This window comes from Hyalella azteca, unplaced genomic scaffold, assembly GCF_000764305.2.
Source record: "Hyalella azteca isolate HAZT.00-mixed unplaced genomic scaffold, Hazt_2.0.2 contig3606, whole genome shotgun sequence".
NCBI classification, from domain to species: Eukaryota; Metazoa; Arthropoda; class Malacostraca; order Amphipoda; family Hyalellidae; genus Hyalella; species Hyalella azteca.
Window position 1 is genome coordinate 1 of NW_025933850.1, and position 19998 is coordinate 19998.

The 19998-nt window shown below is 34.9% G+C and overlaps 1 protein-coding gene across 1 annotated transcript; it reads left to right on the top strand.

Annotated features, from left to right (window-relative positions):
* Positions 1 to 2772: 2772 nt before the first annotated feature.
* Positions 2773 to 19996, top strand: LOC108674721 (the record flags this gene model as incomplete). The annotated part of the gene is made up of 9 exons (XM_047879678.1): positions 2773 to 3082; positions 8048 to 9218; positions 10116 to 10274; positions 11263 to 11427; positions 12731 to 12977; positions 14466 to 14605; positions 16273 to 16415; positions 17874 to 18031; positions 19637 to 19996. Coding segments are annotated over exons 2-9 (2416 nt in total), but the record flags the coding sequence as incomplete, so codon positions are not given.
* Between the last annotated feature and the right edge of the window lie 2 nt (positions 19997 to 19998).

The following is a 19998-nucleotide window of genomic DNA, read 5'->3' on the forward strand; positions in this document are numbered from 1 at the left end:
TTATATATTGATTACAATATACAATTTAAATGTGTTAGCTAGCTTATACAGGGTGGGGCAGAACCAATTGAGCAGTTTTGAGGCAAAATAAAAGAGTAATGGAGGTAACATACCATTTGAAATACTTATGTTTTGAAAACAATATCAGGAAGATGGTGTCTGTTAGCTGCATCACACTGGTGGAGTCATTCTCAGAAGTTTCCCACAGCACGTTCACACATATGGCGAGGTATGGCCATAACCTCTGCTGCAATAATCTGGCCCCTTAGCTGTGGTAGGGTGTGAGGGCAACTTTTGAACACACTTTCTTTTAGATGTCCCAAAAGAAAGAAATTGCAAATGCTCAAATCAGGTGACCTTGCAGGCCACTGTAAATCACCCCTCAGATACCAGACCTCCAGGAAACATGCGTTTCGAAACATGGAGTGACATTCAGGCTGTGTGAGCTGTAGCCCCATCCTGCTGGAACCACACGTCTCCCATTGCTTCATTTTCAACAATGTTTTCCATCCTGGGCTGCAAGAAATTTTGCAACATTGCAGCATAGCGATCAAAATTCACTGTCACGGTTACTCCCTCCACTGAGAATGACTCCAACAGTGTTGCAGCTAACAGCCCCATCTTCCAGATATTGTTTTCAAAACATAAGTATTCTAAATGGTATGCCATGCCAACCTCTAGGAAAATAAACTTTGTTCTTTATGTACCTCCATTACTCTTTTATTTTGCCTCAAAACTGCTCAATCAGTTCTGCCCCACCTAGTATATTGAGAGGTTGAGATTGTATTGACCTTTTAGATTTTGGCAATTAGAAAGATTTTTCACCCTAACACGAGTAGTATTCTAATTAAAATATTTAATTTCAATCTTTAAATATGTGAATTTAAAACTAGAAACAAAATTACAATTATAAAACTATGTATAAAATAATTAAATGCAGTGAATGGAAATAGAATGTTTGAATTATGCACATGTTCATTTCAAACAGTGTTAGCTTTTCTCTTAAGTCTCGTTTAAAGTTGTTTGAGGTTTGTTTGTTTATCGTTCTGTTTATGTTTAGTAGTGGTCTGAAATAAATGGGAACAGTGCAGTCAGTCACTCAGTCACTACTAGTTGGTGTGTTTAAAGTATAGAGCCTGGTAGATTTATAGGATATAAAACTAGTAGATCTATTGATAGTGCTGTGCACTGTGCTATCAGCTACCTATCTCAGTATCTGCTGTGTGACTCTTCAATGTTTCGAAGATCTGCATTCCTGAAGTGTTTTTGTATATTGAAGCCAGTTAAATGGTCAATATTTAGCTTGTTACCTTGCTTCATACAAACTTAACAAAGCTAATGAATAGACTTATCAATAATTGTTTACCCAAAAATCCCAAAGTGGTCAACACCACCTTGGCCTGTTGGTCATCATTGAAGGCAATAACAGCCCTTTTTAGCCATCCATTATGATCCACATACTGTTATTATTAGTAGGCTAATTGCAACATAAAAAATAACCTTTCAAAAAGACAAAAAAATGAAAAAATAAAAAAATCGTTCATTTTTACAACACTTCTCTTTAACTTCACTTCTTGTCTGTCTGTCTGTCTGCTACAAATCTTGTAATCAAAATTTAATACACTTCTACTTATCCTATCGATCTGAAATTTTGCCAACTTGTGTAAAGTTGGAGACAATGCATGAATCAAATGTCAAAATAAATGATTTTAGAAATTGAAAAAAAAAAAATTTTTTCAATGTTAAAAAAATTGAAAAAATAATTTCGTCAGCTACAAATCTTATAACTGATATTTGACACACTTTTACCTGTCTAATTGATCTGAAATTTTGCACACTGGTGTGAAATCAGAGGCAATGCACGAATCAATTAACAGAATAAATAATTTTGAAAAAAAAAATTATATATAAAAAATATATATAGGTATATATATAAAAAATTGAAAAGGTAATTTTTTTAATTTTCGAAAATTAGATGAGAAATTCGTTCTGTAAGATTGGGTACATCTGTAAGATTGGAGATACTAGATTCTTTGGAAGTGTTGTCTTTAAAAAGTAATTTTTAAATGCATATTTATTTTATATATTTTTACAACACTTCTCTTTAACTTCACTTCTTGTTTGTCTGTCTGCTACAAATCTTATAATCGATTTTTAACACACTTCTACCTCCCCAATCAATCTGAAATTTCGCACACTTGTGTAAGGTTGGAGACAATGCATGAATCAATTGACAGAATAGATAATTTTGAAAATTTAATTTTTTATATAGTAAAACAATTAAAAATTTAAATTTTTTAATATACTTATGGAAATAAAATTAGAAATTCATTGTACATGTGAAACATCGCAGACACTGTATTCTTTAGAAGTGTTGTCTATAAAAAGTAATTTTTAAGCGCATATTTTTTTTATTTTTTTTAAACAAGAAAAAATCACCAACCCTGGTTCAGAGAACTGGCCAGCGTACTGGTGCCTCAGGTAATCAGTCCAATGCTTCACAGGGTCAAAGTGTAGCAGGCTTTCGTGGCCGTGAGTCGTAACCGTGATTGTTGTTGTCATTGTTTTGTTTGTTGATGTATTGTTGTTGTTGTACTTGCTTGTCAATTTTAATGCAACCCGAAATAAAAGTAAAATTTGAATACATCCATCTTATCGTTTTAGGATTGTTATAGGAAAAAACTGGGCCATTTGCTTGCTAGGAATTGTAAAGTACTTGCGGGATGCATGGCAGGGTCCCGATTTTTTCTTAAGTGCTTTCTGTATGTGAAAGACACTTGGTGGGGAGGAATGTTTGGGGCCACATGCTGGTATATAAACTATTTAGTAATTGTTATAAGTGTCTTGTATTAATCCTCTCTTTCTATTGTCCCAGTGTGTGATTACTTGAGTGAAAGCCAGATAAATTCAGATTAGTGTAAAATCACATTCATTGACAGTCACTAGTTGAGTGAAGCAGTGCAATACTGATCTGCTGCTATTTCATGCTAATTAACCTGCTATAAACAAACCTGCTTTCTGGTCATTTACTGCCATGCTGATCCATCACTGACCTGCTATGAATATCATGGCTCTTAAATAGGTGAGTAAAGGGAATACTCTTGCCACTCATCTCAGTCCTAAATTTTAATTATTGAATGTTATCAGTAAATGTTGTAAATTTCATCAATCATCCCTTAAAAGTTGTTTTGGAGTGTTGTATTAGATAGATCAATGGGTTTTTATGTGTTCCAAGTGTACTTATGTGTTTCAAGTATTATTGTTGGATGGGTTTTATGTGTTCTTGTTCCTGCACTTTTGCAGAGCGGCCAATTTGGGGCGCATTCTGGCTTCCGGGCAAGTCTGGGACCAGTTTGAGATGAGTGACAGGCAAGCTTCGGGCTCAGTAGCCACATTGTAGTCAAGTCTTGGGCTGCTCTTTGGCTACACGAGCTGACACTAGAGGCCAGTGTGGATGCCCCTTTAAGTCCTGTCTAGCAACTCCTGTCAGAGCTGCCTTAACATGCCAGTTGAGTCTACCCCACTGCTACTCACTGGTAAGATCACCGCTGTCTTGTTTCTTTGGTTCAGATGCCACTTGATGGACCAGGCCTGACCCAGGGCCTGTTTTGAGCTCTCGATTCCTTAGTTTCATTATTCTTGATTAGATTTAGGATACTGATCATTATTCTGGCCCAGTTTAGATTATTTACTGTGTATTCTTGTTTATTCTTTACTGTTCAAACCGGTTTAAGCTGCTGGTTATTTATTTTCTCATGCTAGGTTTACCCCATAACCCATAGCCCTGGGCTGTCCCATCTTCACTAACCTGCAAACCTTCATATTTCACCTTCATGTACCGCTGATTCTATTTAATATATTTTTGCCTGGTTCTTTGTCTGTTTGATTGCCTGAGTTTGTTTCTATTCTGTTCCCTGTGCTGGTGCTGTACCGGCTGGACCGTCGACCTTTAGAGGGGCTGACCCCAACAAAATGATCGCTCTGCATGATCCACTTTGTGCTTTGTTGAAATGCAAAGTGTGTTTCTTGTGACCACCAGGGGCATCCTGGTGGTCACAAGAAGTCCAGGCCACAGGTAAAGGAGCCTTCAGGCTGGGCCTGGGAGCAACAGTGGATTATGTGGCTTATGGATCTTTACCACGCTATATGGAATGTTCTCTGGCTTGTCTGCAACTGGCCATGCCGGCATGAGGGCTCACTTGGCGTGTTTCAATTTTTCTTATTCCAGTATGTGTCCTATGTGTAATACTGAGGACACTATTATTCACTCCATCTTGCAGTGTTCACTCTACACAAACTAGAGGAGAGAGTTTCATTCCAACTTGGAAAATCTTTCACTTCCTTGGAGCCTTGTATCAGCTCTAGGTGGGGGAGATAGCCCTCAGAAAATGATCAAAATATGCACAGCAGTAATTCGTTGGCTGGGTAATGATTTGTCGCACAGCAGTAATACTTGATAATAATAATTTGTTGCACAGCAGTAATACCTGCTGAGCTGCAGCACGGTAAACACCCTATGAAGATGCCCAGTAACTAATTTCTTTTATCTCTTCTTTAACACAATAAGCACTGGCCAGTGAGAGTGAGCTAGAAATTAAACTGTGAAACGACAAGTGGCAAGAAGAAAAGGCTCAGATAGAAATTGGGTTGGGCTCAGACTGGGAGGTGTGATTTCTTCATACCCAAAGTCTTAGAATCAATTACAAAAAACCTCTAGTACTAAAAACTACACATTGTTATGCATTGTAGGGAGCGTTTTCTTAATTTTTAATTTTTTTTTTGCATTTCATTTTGCACCATTTGCTCCTCATCAACCAGAGTAGGGAGTTTTGCTCAAATCTAAAGAACCCTTCACGCTCTTGGAACTTCATCACAGCTCTAGGAGGGGTTATAGCCATCAAAAATAGAGACCTGCTGTGAGATTTGTCACCTGAGGCAATACCTGCTGAGATGCAGCTAGGTGAAACACCCCATGAAAATAATCTGTGCCTAATTCTTTTATTCCACACAACAAACACTTCTTTGTGTGAATGCAAAAGAAATCCAAATTAAAGCAAAATGGCGAGATTAAACAAAGTTCCGACAAAAATTCAGTTGTACTCAGGCTGGGAGGTGTGACTTCTTCACATAGTGGCAATGCAGTGAGTGTTTTAGACTCTGTGTCAATTTTAATTTTGAGTCGTATAGGCAAATATAGTCCTATATAGACCAGCAAAGTATCATGGATACCAGCATTATCATGCATAAGATGTTGTTTAAAAATTCAAATTTTAACTAAATGAGGAAATTAAAAATTGACCGAATCTAAAAATCTCTGGTTTGCCACTATTCTTTCTCACACCCAAAGTCTTGAAAGCAACTTGAAAAATTCCAAGTGTAGCAGTACAGAAACCTATTTGTTTTGACTTCCACCCCTGGCAAACTGAACTACAAAATCATTATTGGTCAACAGAAAGGAAATTATTTCTTGTAAACTCTAATGTTTGTTGAACTGAAATTGAGTTAAAAACAGTCTATTTAAGCATCCAATTAGAGTTTTCTCTCGGTATGTGTGGTTTGCAGTGGCCAGCAAATGACCCACCTGGCTTAGGTTGTTTACTTGAATACTACATGTCATGCTGAGATGAAAACCACATGTCATGGAGATCATTCATTTGTTAAGCAAGTGAATTTTTTCTATATGGGTGTTAAACTCTATGTTTATGCAAGAAAAATAGTGATGGTGTTCACACTATATGTTACAAGGAACTGTTATTTGTAAAATAGTTATTTTAGGGAATGCAACATGGCATGCATGAGCATATCATCCATGTGTTTTCTGGGCAAGATTTGGAGATGATTGTATACAATTGCATAATGGAATTTCATCAATAAAGGAGTAAAAGTTATTATTTATTTGGAGAACAGTACAAGTTAATTGGAAATGATGACACATTGTGTAAAATAACAGTTTGGAGAACAGTGAAAAAACAGCAGCTGTAACTAAAAAGACTTATGGCTGATTTATGAAGACCTAAAGGTACCTCCAATCCTAGCATTCCTCCATGATGTATATACATGCTTAGACATAGTTTTAATTCAGAAGTATAAACACTTGGAAAATTCCATCTCACAAAGCAAACCATGCAATAACAGGAGTGAATTGGAATCGCTTGAGAATTTGGAAAATTTTATGATATAATGAAGCATGCCATATATGATTTGCATGCAATACATCATGAAGCAAGTATTTTTAGTTACTTTTGTGGGCCATTCTAGACTTATAATATGCTACAATTTTTATTGAATTTCATAAAATTAAATGCATAGTTGAATGTTATTGTTGAATGTCAATTAATAAAATTGTTGCGCTGTAATTTCATTCTAAATTTATTTTCTTTTATGGCTGTAACTCATAAAAAACTTTTCACAGATTGACTTAGTTACAAACTAGTAGTGAGGAAAGTCATGTGATGCAAGTTTTCACATTTTACTTGAAAATTCTCATTTCAGGTGATTAACTTTACTCGTAACAAAGCTAGAAATATGGGGATACATTTTTATGGTAAATTAGTGGCATTTGCATATATCTAGAACTTCACATTAGCATTCAATGTCGAGTAACTTTTGTAAACCATACACTTGACCAGAACAAATGGACCAATTGCTTCTGAAAGCAATTTTGAGTGCCTTATAAAGCCAAATTATAATTCATTCAACAAGAGATACTTTTGAAGAGAGATACTTTGCAGTTTCTCAATGTTAACAGCATTGAAATCCATTCAGAAACGTGAACTTTTAATATTTTTTAGTCATTTGATGACTTGAAACCTAACTTCAATACAACCTTTTATTATGAAGAAAGTCAAATTTATTGATTGCTGAACTGTTGGTACTGCTTGCCAATGCTGTCTTTTGTTTATTTAGTATGTGGCTGTGTCTTGTGAAAGGGGGTGCTAGTGTGCTTTGGAGGGATTTGTAATGAAGTACAGCAAACCCTTGATTAGCACGGTTTTGAATACCGCGGTTTTGATTAACGCGGAAAAAAAATTTGCGACCTACCCTTAATCTACGTGGTGCCAGTTTTGATTAGCGCGACTAGATGTGTATAAGAGACAGGCATAATACAATAATGACAAATAAGAAAATAAGAATACTACCCGAACTTTACGTATATGATGGATAAAATAATTAAGTTTACAAGTGACGACGCACATCAAAGTTCGTCAGAGCTGCAGGGTATAGCAGCCCCGAGCGTCTTCTCCGCCCAAATGACTATAAAACATTGGCTCTGATGCCGCAATTTTGCGGACGCTCAATTACCTGCCACGAGTGGAGACCCTGGCCTGCAGCTGCAGTTGTTAGCGAGTTTTCTGTGGAATATGCCGGTAATGTCGCTCATTTGACGGGCTCGCTAAACTCCGATTATTTCCGCTAGTAATTAGAGTTGTTGGGGATTCAGTCGGACTGGAATATGTGGAGGCTTAATAACTAAAGCTCGGCATTCGGACATGGTCTGTTAACGCTGAAAGTTTAATTGAGCTTCTACTGACATATTGACATTTTGAAGCAACAACGACATTTTATTTATAATTTGATTGACAAGTTTTGGTACTGTCTCTTATACACATCTAGATGTGTATAAGAGACAGCATATCTACTGCTCACTTTTATCAAACTACATAATTTTCCTTTCCTTTGCTATTTTTGAGGATTCATTATAATTATTCCCATATATTCTTAAGTTTGATTAGCGCAGTTTTGCTTAACACGGTAAAACTCGGGGATTTATTAACCGCGTTAATCAAGGGATTGCTGTATTTCCTCATTTTCTATGCATTTCATGTTTCTTTTCATTTTATCAAAAAATTCATATAATCAAAAAGTTTTTGTATTAGTGATTTCAAAAAGGTTGGTCTGTAAATATGAACATTTTTTACCAAGATGCTCCCCTTAAACTAGTGTGCACTATAGGATAATCCAAAATACTTTGTGACTACTGGTACTTGCTGCATTTACAAATTGGTTCCAGCACATCATGTCATTGATCATTCACACCTCATTTCAGGTTCTTCAGGAAGACGACCATTGTTGCAAGAAGATGTGCCCACAAACCTCCATGTTTCAGTGAATTGTCCAAGTTCTAAATGATCCTAAATTAATCAATTGATCTGAGGTTAAAGATTTTACTGAAAATGACAGATTCACAACTTAGACACAACCGTGAAAGTGAGTTCGCCAGTGGAAACGATTCAACTCTTTCTCCATCTCAGGATGATGACTTGCCTGAATGCAAAGTGGTCCATTGGAAACGCAAGCACATGCCTATAGCAAATGGAGAAATGTTGGGAAAGACCAAGAAGCGGCCCAAAATAATCCCAGCACTTACTGAGCCATCAAGTCAGAAGAGTACCACTGTTATTGGGTTGCTCACCAGCACAACTGAGCAACAAGGTTCCCAAGTAATCCTCATCCGTCCAGCAGATGATAGTTCTAAGAGTATGTTAACCTCACTAGAGCAGCTGAGCTCAGTATTAGAAGCTCTACCATTTTCAACCATACAGGTACAAGATATAAGAGTCAAGCGCCGAAAAGAATTGATTGCTGTTCAGCTCTTGGGGGTTAATGAAGCAGATATTGCTTCTATTTTGCAACTGACTCAGCTTGGACCTTGGTCAGTTATTGTGGATGTTTCATCCAAGCCCACTATGAAGCCAGTAATTAAAAAAATTAGGCAGAAAAGACAAGAAAATATTTCTGTGAAAACTGCTCCAGCCATCCTCAAATGTAACTCAGCGGGTAATTTACATGAAATTAATGAAAATGTGAAACCAAATATCATAAAAGGAAATTATTCAGGTATTGACATTAGTGGCCGTGGCAGTGGCAATTTTGTTGTTGGCATGCTTGGCCCATTTAAAGTTATCAAATCTGCAAAGGCTAGAATATCTTCAGAGTTTTGCAGTCTTGAAGACTATTTCTACAAACCAAAATTCAAATCTACAGAAGCTGAATGGGAAAGAGCTAAATCCTGGACAAATTTTCAAGAAAGCTTATATAACAATAAAGAATTCACTCCTGAAGATTTAGGAAATGAATTGAATGAGAAAATAAATAAAATTGCCAAGCATTTCATGGATTTTGAACTTGGCACTCTTGATGAAAAGTCCATGAAAGAGAAGAAGATGAATAAGGTTGACTATGCAATGCCTTACCTGCCAACATACAACGAGGTTGAGGTGGGTATTTTTCTTGACCTTTTAATTGCAAGTAAGACTGATCTATTAGTGATTCTTGAGGTTTTTTTATGTTCACTCACTCCTCAAAATGGTACTTAGGGTATATTGACTTCTGATTGAACATGTATCACCCTTTTTTGGAGAGCATCCTTGCCATGACTATTTCCACATATATGTATATATATATATTTTTTTTTGCAGGAATTCAAATTGTGTGGATATACTTTTTTTTATTCTATAGTTGCCATTGTTTACCCAATTCATCCAGTTACCAAATTAATTTGTAGTTACTTTTTATCTTTATAAATTTCATTTCCATTCCATTCTCAGCAAGTGCAAAAAATATGTAAAAAAAACATTGTCCGATGAAATTAATAAAATTATAACAAGAATTGATTATCTTGTAGCATTATTAAATTATGAATAACTTCTATTAATATTATGACATGCCTGATTGCTGCTTTGAAGTTTATTGAGTAACTTGGATGGGAAAGATGTAATGGAATCTTTAACAAATATAATTTTAGAAAAAATTTTCACCCAAATAGATATACCTTGTAGCTGTGTAGATAGACTGTTTGGTTTATGGAACTTGATATATTACTGGTTAAATTAAAAGAAATGTACATATAGTTTAAATAGTAATGAATAAATAACCTATTCTGGATAAGTAATTGCTGATAAGTTGTCAGGTCATTATGCTCAAATATTGGAGAGAAAACTTGTCTCGTGTTGAAAACTTGTCTCGTGTTGAAAACTTGTCTCGTGTTGAAAACTTGTAGCTCCTCCCATATTACAATATGTCTACAGAAGTTAGCCAGGCTGAAAATTCTGTTATCAATTTTAGATTTATGTTTTTCATGTGATTTATTTTGTTGACCATTGTTTTTATTACAGTTTCTTGGAAAATTGTTCATGAATAAGGAAAGTGATGCTGATGAAGATGCTGTGGTTGAAACCCTGCATCAGAGTAACCCACATGGCAAATATAATAAAGGAAAATTTAGTGAAAAGGAGGGAGAAATTATAAATGAAAATTGGAATCAGTTTCAAAAGGTCAGTTAATAGGTGATAATTTTAATTTTTAGTTTGGCTGAATGAAGTTGGAAAACTAAATGTTGAGTCTTTCATTTTTAATTATGGTTGATCATTTTTCATTGTTCTACAAGATTTTTGCTGCAAATTATAGGTACAAAATATTAACCACTGCATTTTATCAAAAAGTTAGTTTCCTTTAGTCCACCAGAAGACTCATTCAAGTGGCTCCTTTTTTAGCACATTTTCTCATTTATGGAAAAAATGCACTATTGTGCTTGCCATGTTCGTCTGTCTGTCTGTCCATCCGTCTGTGACCTCAAGTTTTCGTCAATGAGAAAATGCGCTCTCTGTCACTCACTGCAGTGAGTACTAAGTTATATTTTTTCATATTTGATACAACATGTCTAGTGATACTGTCCATGACAAACAAGTCATTGATGGCATTACATGATCTTTTCAAAACAATAGATCACTACCACCTACATTTCATTTGCTTTATTTATTCAATTGTTATTATAATACTCCAAATATTTTTAACAGTGCCTAACAGTTCTGCCTGTTGACTAATACACTTCCAATCCAAAATTTGCTAGGACATTTGGTTGTCTTCCACAATGCACATTATAAATCCATATTTCTCATCCACTTCATATTATTTGCATCTTGCCAACCTGGCTTGTACTTCTTCACAGCAAACATATCTTCTTTTTTATTATTATTTACAAACCTCTCTTATTTATTATTATTATTTTGGAATTAATGCTCATAATGATAGCATTAACAAAAATTGTATGATTTGAATTTTACCATTCAATGTATTAAAAAGAATCATAGGTATACAGTATTATTCAGGAATTACCAATGTGTATTGTTTGTTGAATAATTGTATATATGTATATAACTCAAGTATATGCATTGAAGTTTTAATGGCAGATAATCTTTCAATTGCTGCAAATAACTCCAATCCTCTCTAAATTTAATTGGCAATGTTATAATTTTTGTGCAGGAGTACAAATTTTATGACTTGCGTCCCCTGATAAACTACCGCACCTGCATTTTGGAAGGCAGTCCTGACTCATTTTCAATAAATCAGGTCTTCTTCACCTCAGTACCCCAACAAAAAAAGTTTCTAAACTACATAAGAAAAGGATTAAACCGAAGTTTGGTGCAGGTATGTTAGACNCAAGTGGACAGATAAATAAGGGGATGCTGCAAGATGAATTGTGAACATAACTAGCTGGAATTAATTATAATCATAATCCAATATAATAAATTAACTTCTTCAAACTAAACCATATCAGTCAGAGATGAATACAACCAAAGTAAAATGCAAGGAAACACAAGAAATTAATATCAATGAAATTAGCAAAATAACAAGGACAACTTAATCTAATTTATCAATGAATAAATGATATAAATTTCTATACCACTCACCAGTGCAACTGAGTGCCCAGGCTGAGTGAGATACTGAGTAGGAATCCAAATACTTAAGAGTGATAATTAAAGTTTGCAAATGATAATTTGGTCATCTACACTGAAAAAGATAAAAAATATTGAATTTAATTTAATTTGAGTTGGATTAAGAACTGAAGAAATATGATTATTAGTAAAGAGAGACATGAAGGTTGGGCTACACAGTAGCCTAATTTAACCTCCGGTAACAACATGGCTGCAAGTGGTGAAGTGATTTCACAAGTGATCAGGTGACAAATCATATTATTTGCTTTTTCAGGAGAGAGTTTGTTTTGAACTTAGTGCTGACATTATACATTTGTGTTGCACTTTTATTTATGAAAGATTTTTGCTACCGTGCATGTTAAACAGCTTTGTTGTGACTTACTTGCTATTACCTTCTTAACTCCTCCTGAAATAAGTGCAGTGCTCTGTTTAGCTTGTCTTTTGAAATTGCAACCCAAGAATCTGGGCTTCTTAACTTCCAAGCACCTGACATAATGTTAACTGAAAAAGTGTTTGTCTAAATTAGAGGCTTCTTGTTACACCAATTGATTCCCACTGCCAATTGTTTTTATGAAAAGGAACTTTGTTGTCGAATTAGTTTTTTCTTAATGCCAGTGAATATAGACAGTTCCAATGTGTGTATCTTATTATTACCACTTTTTTACCACGTTTTTCTTGACTTCGTTCCGTGTGTGTCTGTCATCAAAAATTCAGACCTTAATTTAGAGCACTTCTAAACATCCTAGTAAACTGAAATTGGGCATGCATGTTTATGCTGCCTAACAATTCAAGATTTAATCATCAGAAATAATAATTTAAACATTTTTTTAATGAAAAAATATAAAAAAAAACACTGAAAATTCACGGTTTGGAATTGAGTTTTTTCTCAAACATCCACACTTGCCAACCCTGGAAATTGATTTGAATTGCTAAAATTGCTATTTTTTTTTTTTGCTTAAGGAATATTATGAAAATGTTTTAGTTATATAATTTTACAAATAGCTTCATATTATTAGTTTTGTTTCCCACAGGTAAAAATTCACCTGCGTTCATTAGTATCAAGTAAATACAGCAATTTTGCATGGAGCAAACGCACCCACTTGGCTGATCAAGACGTCAAGACAAAAAAAGAGCTGTGCCTTATTGACCTGTTTCTCAAGCGCTATGGCGTAGATGCTGTTTCAATGGAGTTCATCCTGAATTCAAGTGGTAGACTGATTACCAATAGCCTTAGGCATCACTATCGCTTCAAGCTCTGCCCAAGTGAGATACTTGTTTCTTATGTCTATTGAATTATAAACCAGTAGTTTAATTTAGTAACCTGACTTATCATTGCTTCTTGTTCTAATATAGTTGGATGAACTATTTACTTTAATTTTTTGTCTGTTTGTCATAGATAAAGTCTAAGTAGGGTTATGATCTAAAAGCAAATGTAAACTGAGGTTTCATTATTGAATTTAATTTTTTGTCTTCACTGCTAATTTCATTTGCATATATCATGGCTTTCAAAAAAATGTTATTATGATAAAGCTTCTGATATCCATATCAGGAGCTACTTTATGATGTAAAATTTTGATATGTATCTTTATACAAAGCTAACATTCCCAGCACAAAATTACAATATGTAAGCCCTTAGGTAATGGAATCTTAACTATATGTACATTATCTGGTGTATGAAAATCATGTAATCATTACTTATCCAATCTTTCAGCAGTGAAAGTTGATTAGTTTCACAATATTTTGTTTATTGAGTAACCAAATGAGTTGGCTTAGGCTAATTCATGGTTGGTAACTATTTCACTTGCAGCCAAATGTTATTTCATAAGTAGTCTGGTGATAAATCATATTAGCGGTACTTGCTTTTTCAGATGAGAGTTTGTTTGAACTCACTGTTGACATTATACATTTGTGTTGCACTTTTATTTATGAAAGATTTTTGCTACCAATGCATTTTAAACAGCTTTGTTGTGACTTTTACTTGCTATTACCTTCTTAAATTCTCCTGAAATAAGTGCAGTGCTCTGTTTAGCTTGTTTTCTGAAATTACAACCCATGAATCTGAGCTTCTTAACTTCCAAGCACCTGACATAATGTTAATTGAAGAAGTGTTTGTCTAAATTAGAGGGTTCTTGTTACACCAATTGATTCCTCCTGCCAATTGTTTTTACGAAAAAGAGCTTTGTTGTCAAATAATTTTTCTTAATGCCAGTGAATACAGCCAGTTCCAATGTGTGTATCTTATTAATATTTTGGCTATTTCAGTATAAGCAAGGGCCTTCATCCAACATTTTTTCAAATATTAAAAATTCAATAGTATCACCTGATTCAATCTGAATTATTTTTTGCTTATTCAAGTATTCAAATTTATCTTTTTCTCAAGTTAATTGTTACCTCTAAACTTGAAGACAATTTAACATTGGCAATAGTTGCTTCATGTAGGTACTTATTTTTCAGTTGCAAGGGAATAGTTGCATGGTAGGTCTAAATTTGTTTGCCGAACAGCCTTGATTGGGGGTTGCAAGGTGATTAAACCAATCTTTAACATTCAGGGATGTCAGGTTCAAATTGCCAAAGTCATGCTTATTAAAAAATTGTTCTCCAGCATAGCATAGATATCTGAATAAAAATACATCAACTAATTTACATTTTCCGGACAGAGCAAATAGTCTTGAAAAAATTTTCTTAAGATTATTCTAAGCTATTTGGAGTATTAGCATGGCAGTGGCTAAGCTGACCATAACTTGTTTTCAGTTGCCTATGGACCATGGACAGAAGAAGAGATGTTGCGTCTCATCAAAGGAGTGGTGTACACCTGGAACAAAGCGCCTGCTCAAAACCACTCCCGTTCCTTCAGTGGCATTAACTGGATGAAAGTATTCCTTTTTGTCAGAGTGAGTTGTTTTTAAGTACAAAAGTTCCCTAGAATTCATAAGCATTTAATCTTCTTAGTTTTCAACATAATTCCTATCAATCAGCATGGAGAACCAATGATTGTTTTTTTATGTCAAGATTTTGCATGTAGTCATCCTTAAAATGTCCAAGGCGTTTTGCATATTAGACTGCATTGCCAAGGCAGTCAGCAAACAACATAGGTTTTCTTCATTTTATTGCACTTGTAAGCTATATGTTATATGAAAGAAGAATATCCACTGGAAGCATGGCAATAGGTTGGGAATAATGTACAAAAATAGACACAGACCAAATGAAGCAATTTAAATGTTACACTAACCCTCTTGACTACTGTCAATTGTGGGTATTTTGGATAACATAAACAAATTATCATGGTATATTGTCCCTGCACATAAAACATATTTGCAAGCAAAACAATTGCAAACAGGAGTAATGCTGCATTTACCAATAATAAATTACAGGAGTGATAAAATCCTTAGATGATACAGCAAAGCGACCAGCTTTACCATAAACCTTAACTGGCAACGCACTGAGATTTACTGACAGGCTGCAGCCCGTAGCCTCCACTCTGCAAAATGTTGCCACAATAAGCTATGTGGCGCCTGATTAACCATGGGTGGGAAAAAGATTTTAAGTGCAAGTACATGACAGAATACCATGTCATTTCTCAGATGTGTTTACCTGGAAATTATTAGACATTTATTTCTTCTTTCATTTCCTGTTGACTTTTTGGTTATCCAGAAATGTTTCTCAGGAGAGTGGCTCAATCTTGACTTGGATCCTATTTGTTCCAGTATATGTACTAATAATATAGGTTCATAATTTCCTTATTGCCTGTAAAATCTGTTGAGAAAATATCTCTTTTTATTCCTGTAAAGTTTAAATTGTTACTAATATTTTTTGGTTACTGTGTGCTGCCGAAAATTAAATTGTGCAATTGATTGAGCTTTCATGCTCATTTATTTATTTTTGATTGCACATATTGAACTGAAAATGAGCACTTCAAGCTATTGTGTGTGGTAAAATGTATTGAACTCTCAGCCAATATCTTGTATTAAAGTATTGCACTTGATATACAAGAAAATTCCACAAAGTAATTCTTCATGGATATGTGACCCTATTATTTAAAATGATATATATTCATTGCATTGGAAAATGGCTATTTCTAGTATTTTCTGTAAAAATTCACACGTATTCTAGTATTCTGTAATATGGCTGTAGCCTGTTTGGCAATTTCTAGTATTTTCTGTTAATATACACATACATGGCTGTGGCCTGTTTTACAGAGGAGATGACAGGTGATGCTGCTATTTTGACTGCTGTTTTATTCAATTAAGTTCCTGGAGTTCTGTAATGTTGAATCTGTGTTACTGACATTATTGAGTTCAAAGATGCCAAATGTTGAGGAAGCTTATAATATTTTTTTTTGTGTTCAATTGCACTCAAAGTTTTTTCAGAGGATGTGATTTAGCAACAGTAAGCTATTTTTCTGGATAGTATTTGCCTTAGCCGCTTTTATTTCTAATTCATAATAAAGATGTTCTTGCTAACATTGAAATAGATTTGGGAGTGATTTGTTATTAAGATATTTCATTGTATATTTTGTATCAATGTTAAGCTTTCCTGCCAAGGACCTTGTTTTTTGCAGACACGCACGCCTACATCCTGCTGCCATGCATATGTCGAGTTTGCAAAGCAAGCTTTGCATAGGCATCACTACAAGCTGAAGCATCCAGACGCTGAGGATCTCCCAAAGTGGACATCTAATCATGAATTGATGCTCATTAAAGAGTAAGAGAATAATTTGGTACATTTAGATATCTTTTAGGCTGTTTCAATTTGCTTTTTTCTATTAATTTCTAGATACCATATTCTAGAAATGTATCTTATTGTGTGCAATCATTTATCTTAGTTATTCAATACAAGTTTCTTTCTATGATGCTAGTCCTGTCACTGCCATCACACAAAGCAAGGCTTTCCAAAGTTCAATTGGCTGTTGAGTTTTTTGTTAATTTTACTCTTTGTTAATACATAATTTTATTTTTATTTTATTAATTTGATTTAATTAATTGAATTTAAAAATTTTATAAGTGATAATAATTTATTATCTGTATTCCAATATTTGAGATTGTCAATGACTACAGGTATTGCAATCATTAAACTTATCTATTAACATTTTTATTTTAATTCAACTTTTAGTTAATAATCTCATTTGATATTTTCTTTTATATTTCTCTGGTTACATTTTGTGATGATGCTTTCTTTGTGACATTTCTTTATTATTCACAACCAACTCCACTTCCAGTGTCTTCCTAAGGATTGATTTGAACAAAATATTCTATCCAGTTCATAATCAACTGCATGAACCAGGAAGAAGTACTTATATTAAGCTGTTGTTGCCAGCGCTATGCAATGCTTGTGTCGGGTTCTTTAGTCTCTGGCAACAATTTAGGTGAATGAAAGTTTTCTTCTGGATATGGATGTATTGTTAAAGCACGGGGCAGTGATTACAGATGCAGTTGCAAATTGAATGAAATGTAACCAGACATTGGGAGCATGAGTGAGGTATTTGATCAGTAAAAGATAAAACATATTATCAATAAAAGTGAAATCAAATAAAAGAACCTCACTCACAGCAGTTAATCAGAACCAAAAACCCTTAGCATTGACATAACAATCAAGCAGCAAGCGGTAGTTTCAGCTCAGTTAGAATATAATTGATAAGATCAACACACAAGAGTAATTCAAGAGATTAAAGTAAACCAAGGTAAATGGACACTATTGCAACTGTGAAATGTCACTGATCAAGCACATGCATGAATAATATAATTATTGGAATTTTTCCCCGTGCCTGAAAAAATAAAGAGAAATGTTTGGTATTGAATTAGAACATATACATTGAGTGAACAAATGAATAACAGATTTGGCTTGCAATGAAAAATACTGAAATAACCACCCGGCTACACTGTTGTTCATCAGTAAATGATTGCACTGATTGTGATAATGCATACTCTATTTGTGGAATCTGGCTTATTTATATTTATCTGGATGTATATATTATTGCTTTTAGGCAGAAATTCATGTTCAAGCCTGAAGCTCTGAAAATTACTTGATAGATGAGATACAACACTGTTGGTCACATTTTAAAAAAAAAATCCCAAATTTAACTTATAATTCTCCCTTATAATTGGGTTCTCCTTGTCAAGGTTCTCTTGGTAGGTATGAATTGATGAATTCTTTTATTTACAGGATGACCAGATCCCCTGCCAATACTCTGTCGGTGATGGACTTCAGGTCAATGATGGTCCTACCGGAGTTTGAAGGCTTCAGTGACAGCTACCTGCGGCGCATGGCGCGTGATGCTATTGCTGCCTGGGTGCCTCTGCCGCAGCGGCGCAACCTCGACGGTATCTTGCTTGTTTCCACTCTCCAAATGTTATATCACTTCTTGCTTAAAGCTGCTTCTTGATAGTATCCAGTCTCCATATGCCATTTCACTTATTGCTTCATGCTGCTGATAGCCACTATCTTGCTTTTTTCCACTTTCCAAATTCTATTTTACTTATTACTGAAAGCTGCTATCTTGATTATATACAGTCTCCATATGCCATTTCACTTATTGCTGAAGGCCGCTAGCTTGCTCATTCCCACTCTCCATGTGCTATATCACTTAGTGCTGCATGCCATTGAAGGCCAGTATGTTTTTTACCATCTACATTGTACACAGAATAGCACCAACTAGACCATGCCGAATCAATGTTTCAACTGCTCTTAATAAACAATTATTGTGTCTAATGACTTAGTCTTCCCAAACATCTTCAAACAAAATAAGCACATAAAGTATCCAACTTGGGAAGTAATCGCGCAAGAAAAGGAACTTTGTAACATATTATAGTATGAACAAATCCAACATCTGAACTATAAATGCACACAACCAACTAATTTATCTTTCTTAACTCTGTTCAGAGACAGTAAAGATCTATCCTATTGATGTTTAGGTCACAGTATAACTTTAGAAATTAACATTTGGATAATGCTTGTCGAAAGAACGAACTACTCTCTGAACAATGCATCCTAACAATGAGAAAAGTAGACATATACCGATGATGAGGCAACATAATTAGGAGTGGTCAGCAAAAGTGGGACCAATACACTCACAAAAATAAGTTTGGCTTGGAATCCTTGGAGGATCTCCACAAAGAAGACAGAGTAACAAATAACAGCTCTGTTGGTGGATTTTTTGGTGTATTCCCACAAAGAGGACAGAGTAAGAGATAACATTTCATGCAACACTCGCATGAAACTTGTACACATCACTAGTACATTGAATGATGAAACAACATGATGAAGCATGAACGTCTTAATTACAATGCCCAATTTTACGATTACCCGGACGATGGCCTAAAGTGCTAGAGCATCATGAAAACATGACGTGAAATATAATTGATGTTACTGAAACTGCCGAAAATTTCTGACACATTATGACGTGATACCACATGCACTTCAAAATTACCTTAAAAAACATACGATGCAATAACCTGCAAGATTGTGAGTCAAAATCTCACACAGGCATTGTGAGATTTGGTTACATTTATATATTATACATCGCAGAACCGCCTATGTAAGGCTTTTCAATCATAGTTTTAGCTGTTAGTTATTATTAATGCCATTCTTCGTACACAATTCGGTGTAATTTTTCTCTGCTGGATTTGGTACACAGAATAATAATAATAATCTCGCAACAATGAAGGTTATTTTTCTGTATGACTTGTACTTTATTATTGAGTTCTGAAATTAATGAACGTTACCTCTCTTGTCTTCTTGTAACAGAATCACTTAACTCAAAGATGCACATAACATTGCAGTTTTCAGAACCTTGTTGAACATTAATTTTAGTGATGAATTTGTTTAGTATATCACTCCAAACTTCAATAATTCTCACTAAACCAATTTTTACCATTGAGAATGTTCAATTTCATTTATTTGTAACCAAGTCTTTTTGTGCTGCACAGACTCGCTGGACTACCTAGCTACTCACATCCTGCCAAAGCTCGAGCGCAAGCTTGACAACCACTCCAGAGTGTTGAAGCAGATTAATCTCTACCGAAGTGCCAAGCTTGCAGACGCCATACCCGAGTATCTCGACGAACACATCAAGCGAATGTTCGCTACTGTGCCGCTGCATCAGCTTGACATCACTGAGCCTGATGTCGAGGATCCGGACCTTGAGGACCCTAACCTCCTGGATGGCTTGGATGATGACGACCTCAAGTTAAAGAAAGAAGATTGCGATTTGTTTGGTGATGATGACCTCGAGCTGCAGAAAGATGATTGCGAGTTGTACGAAGATGATGACTTCGAGTTGGGCGAAAGC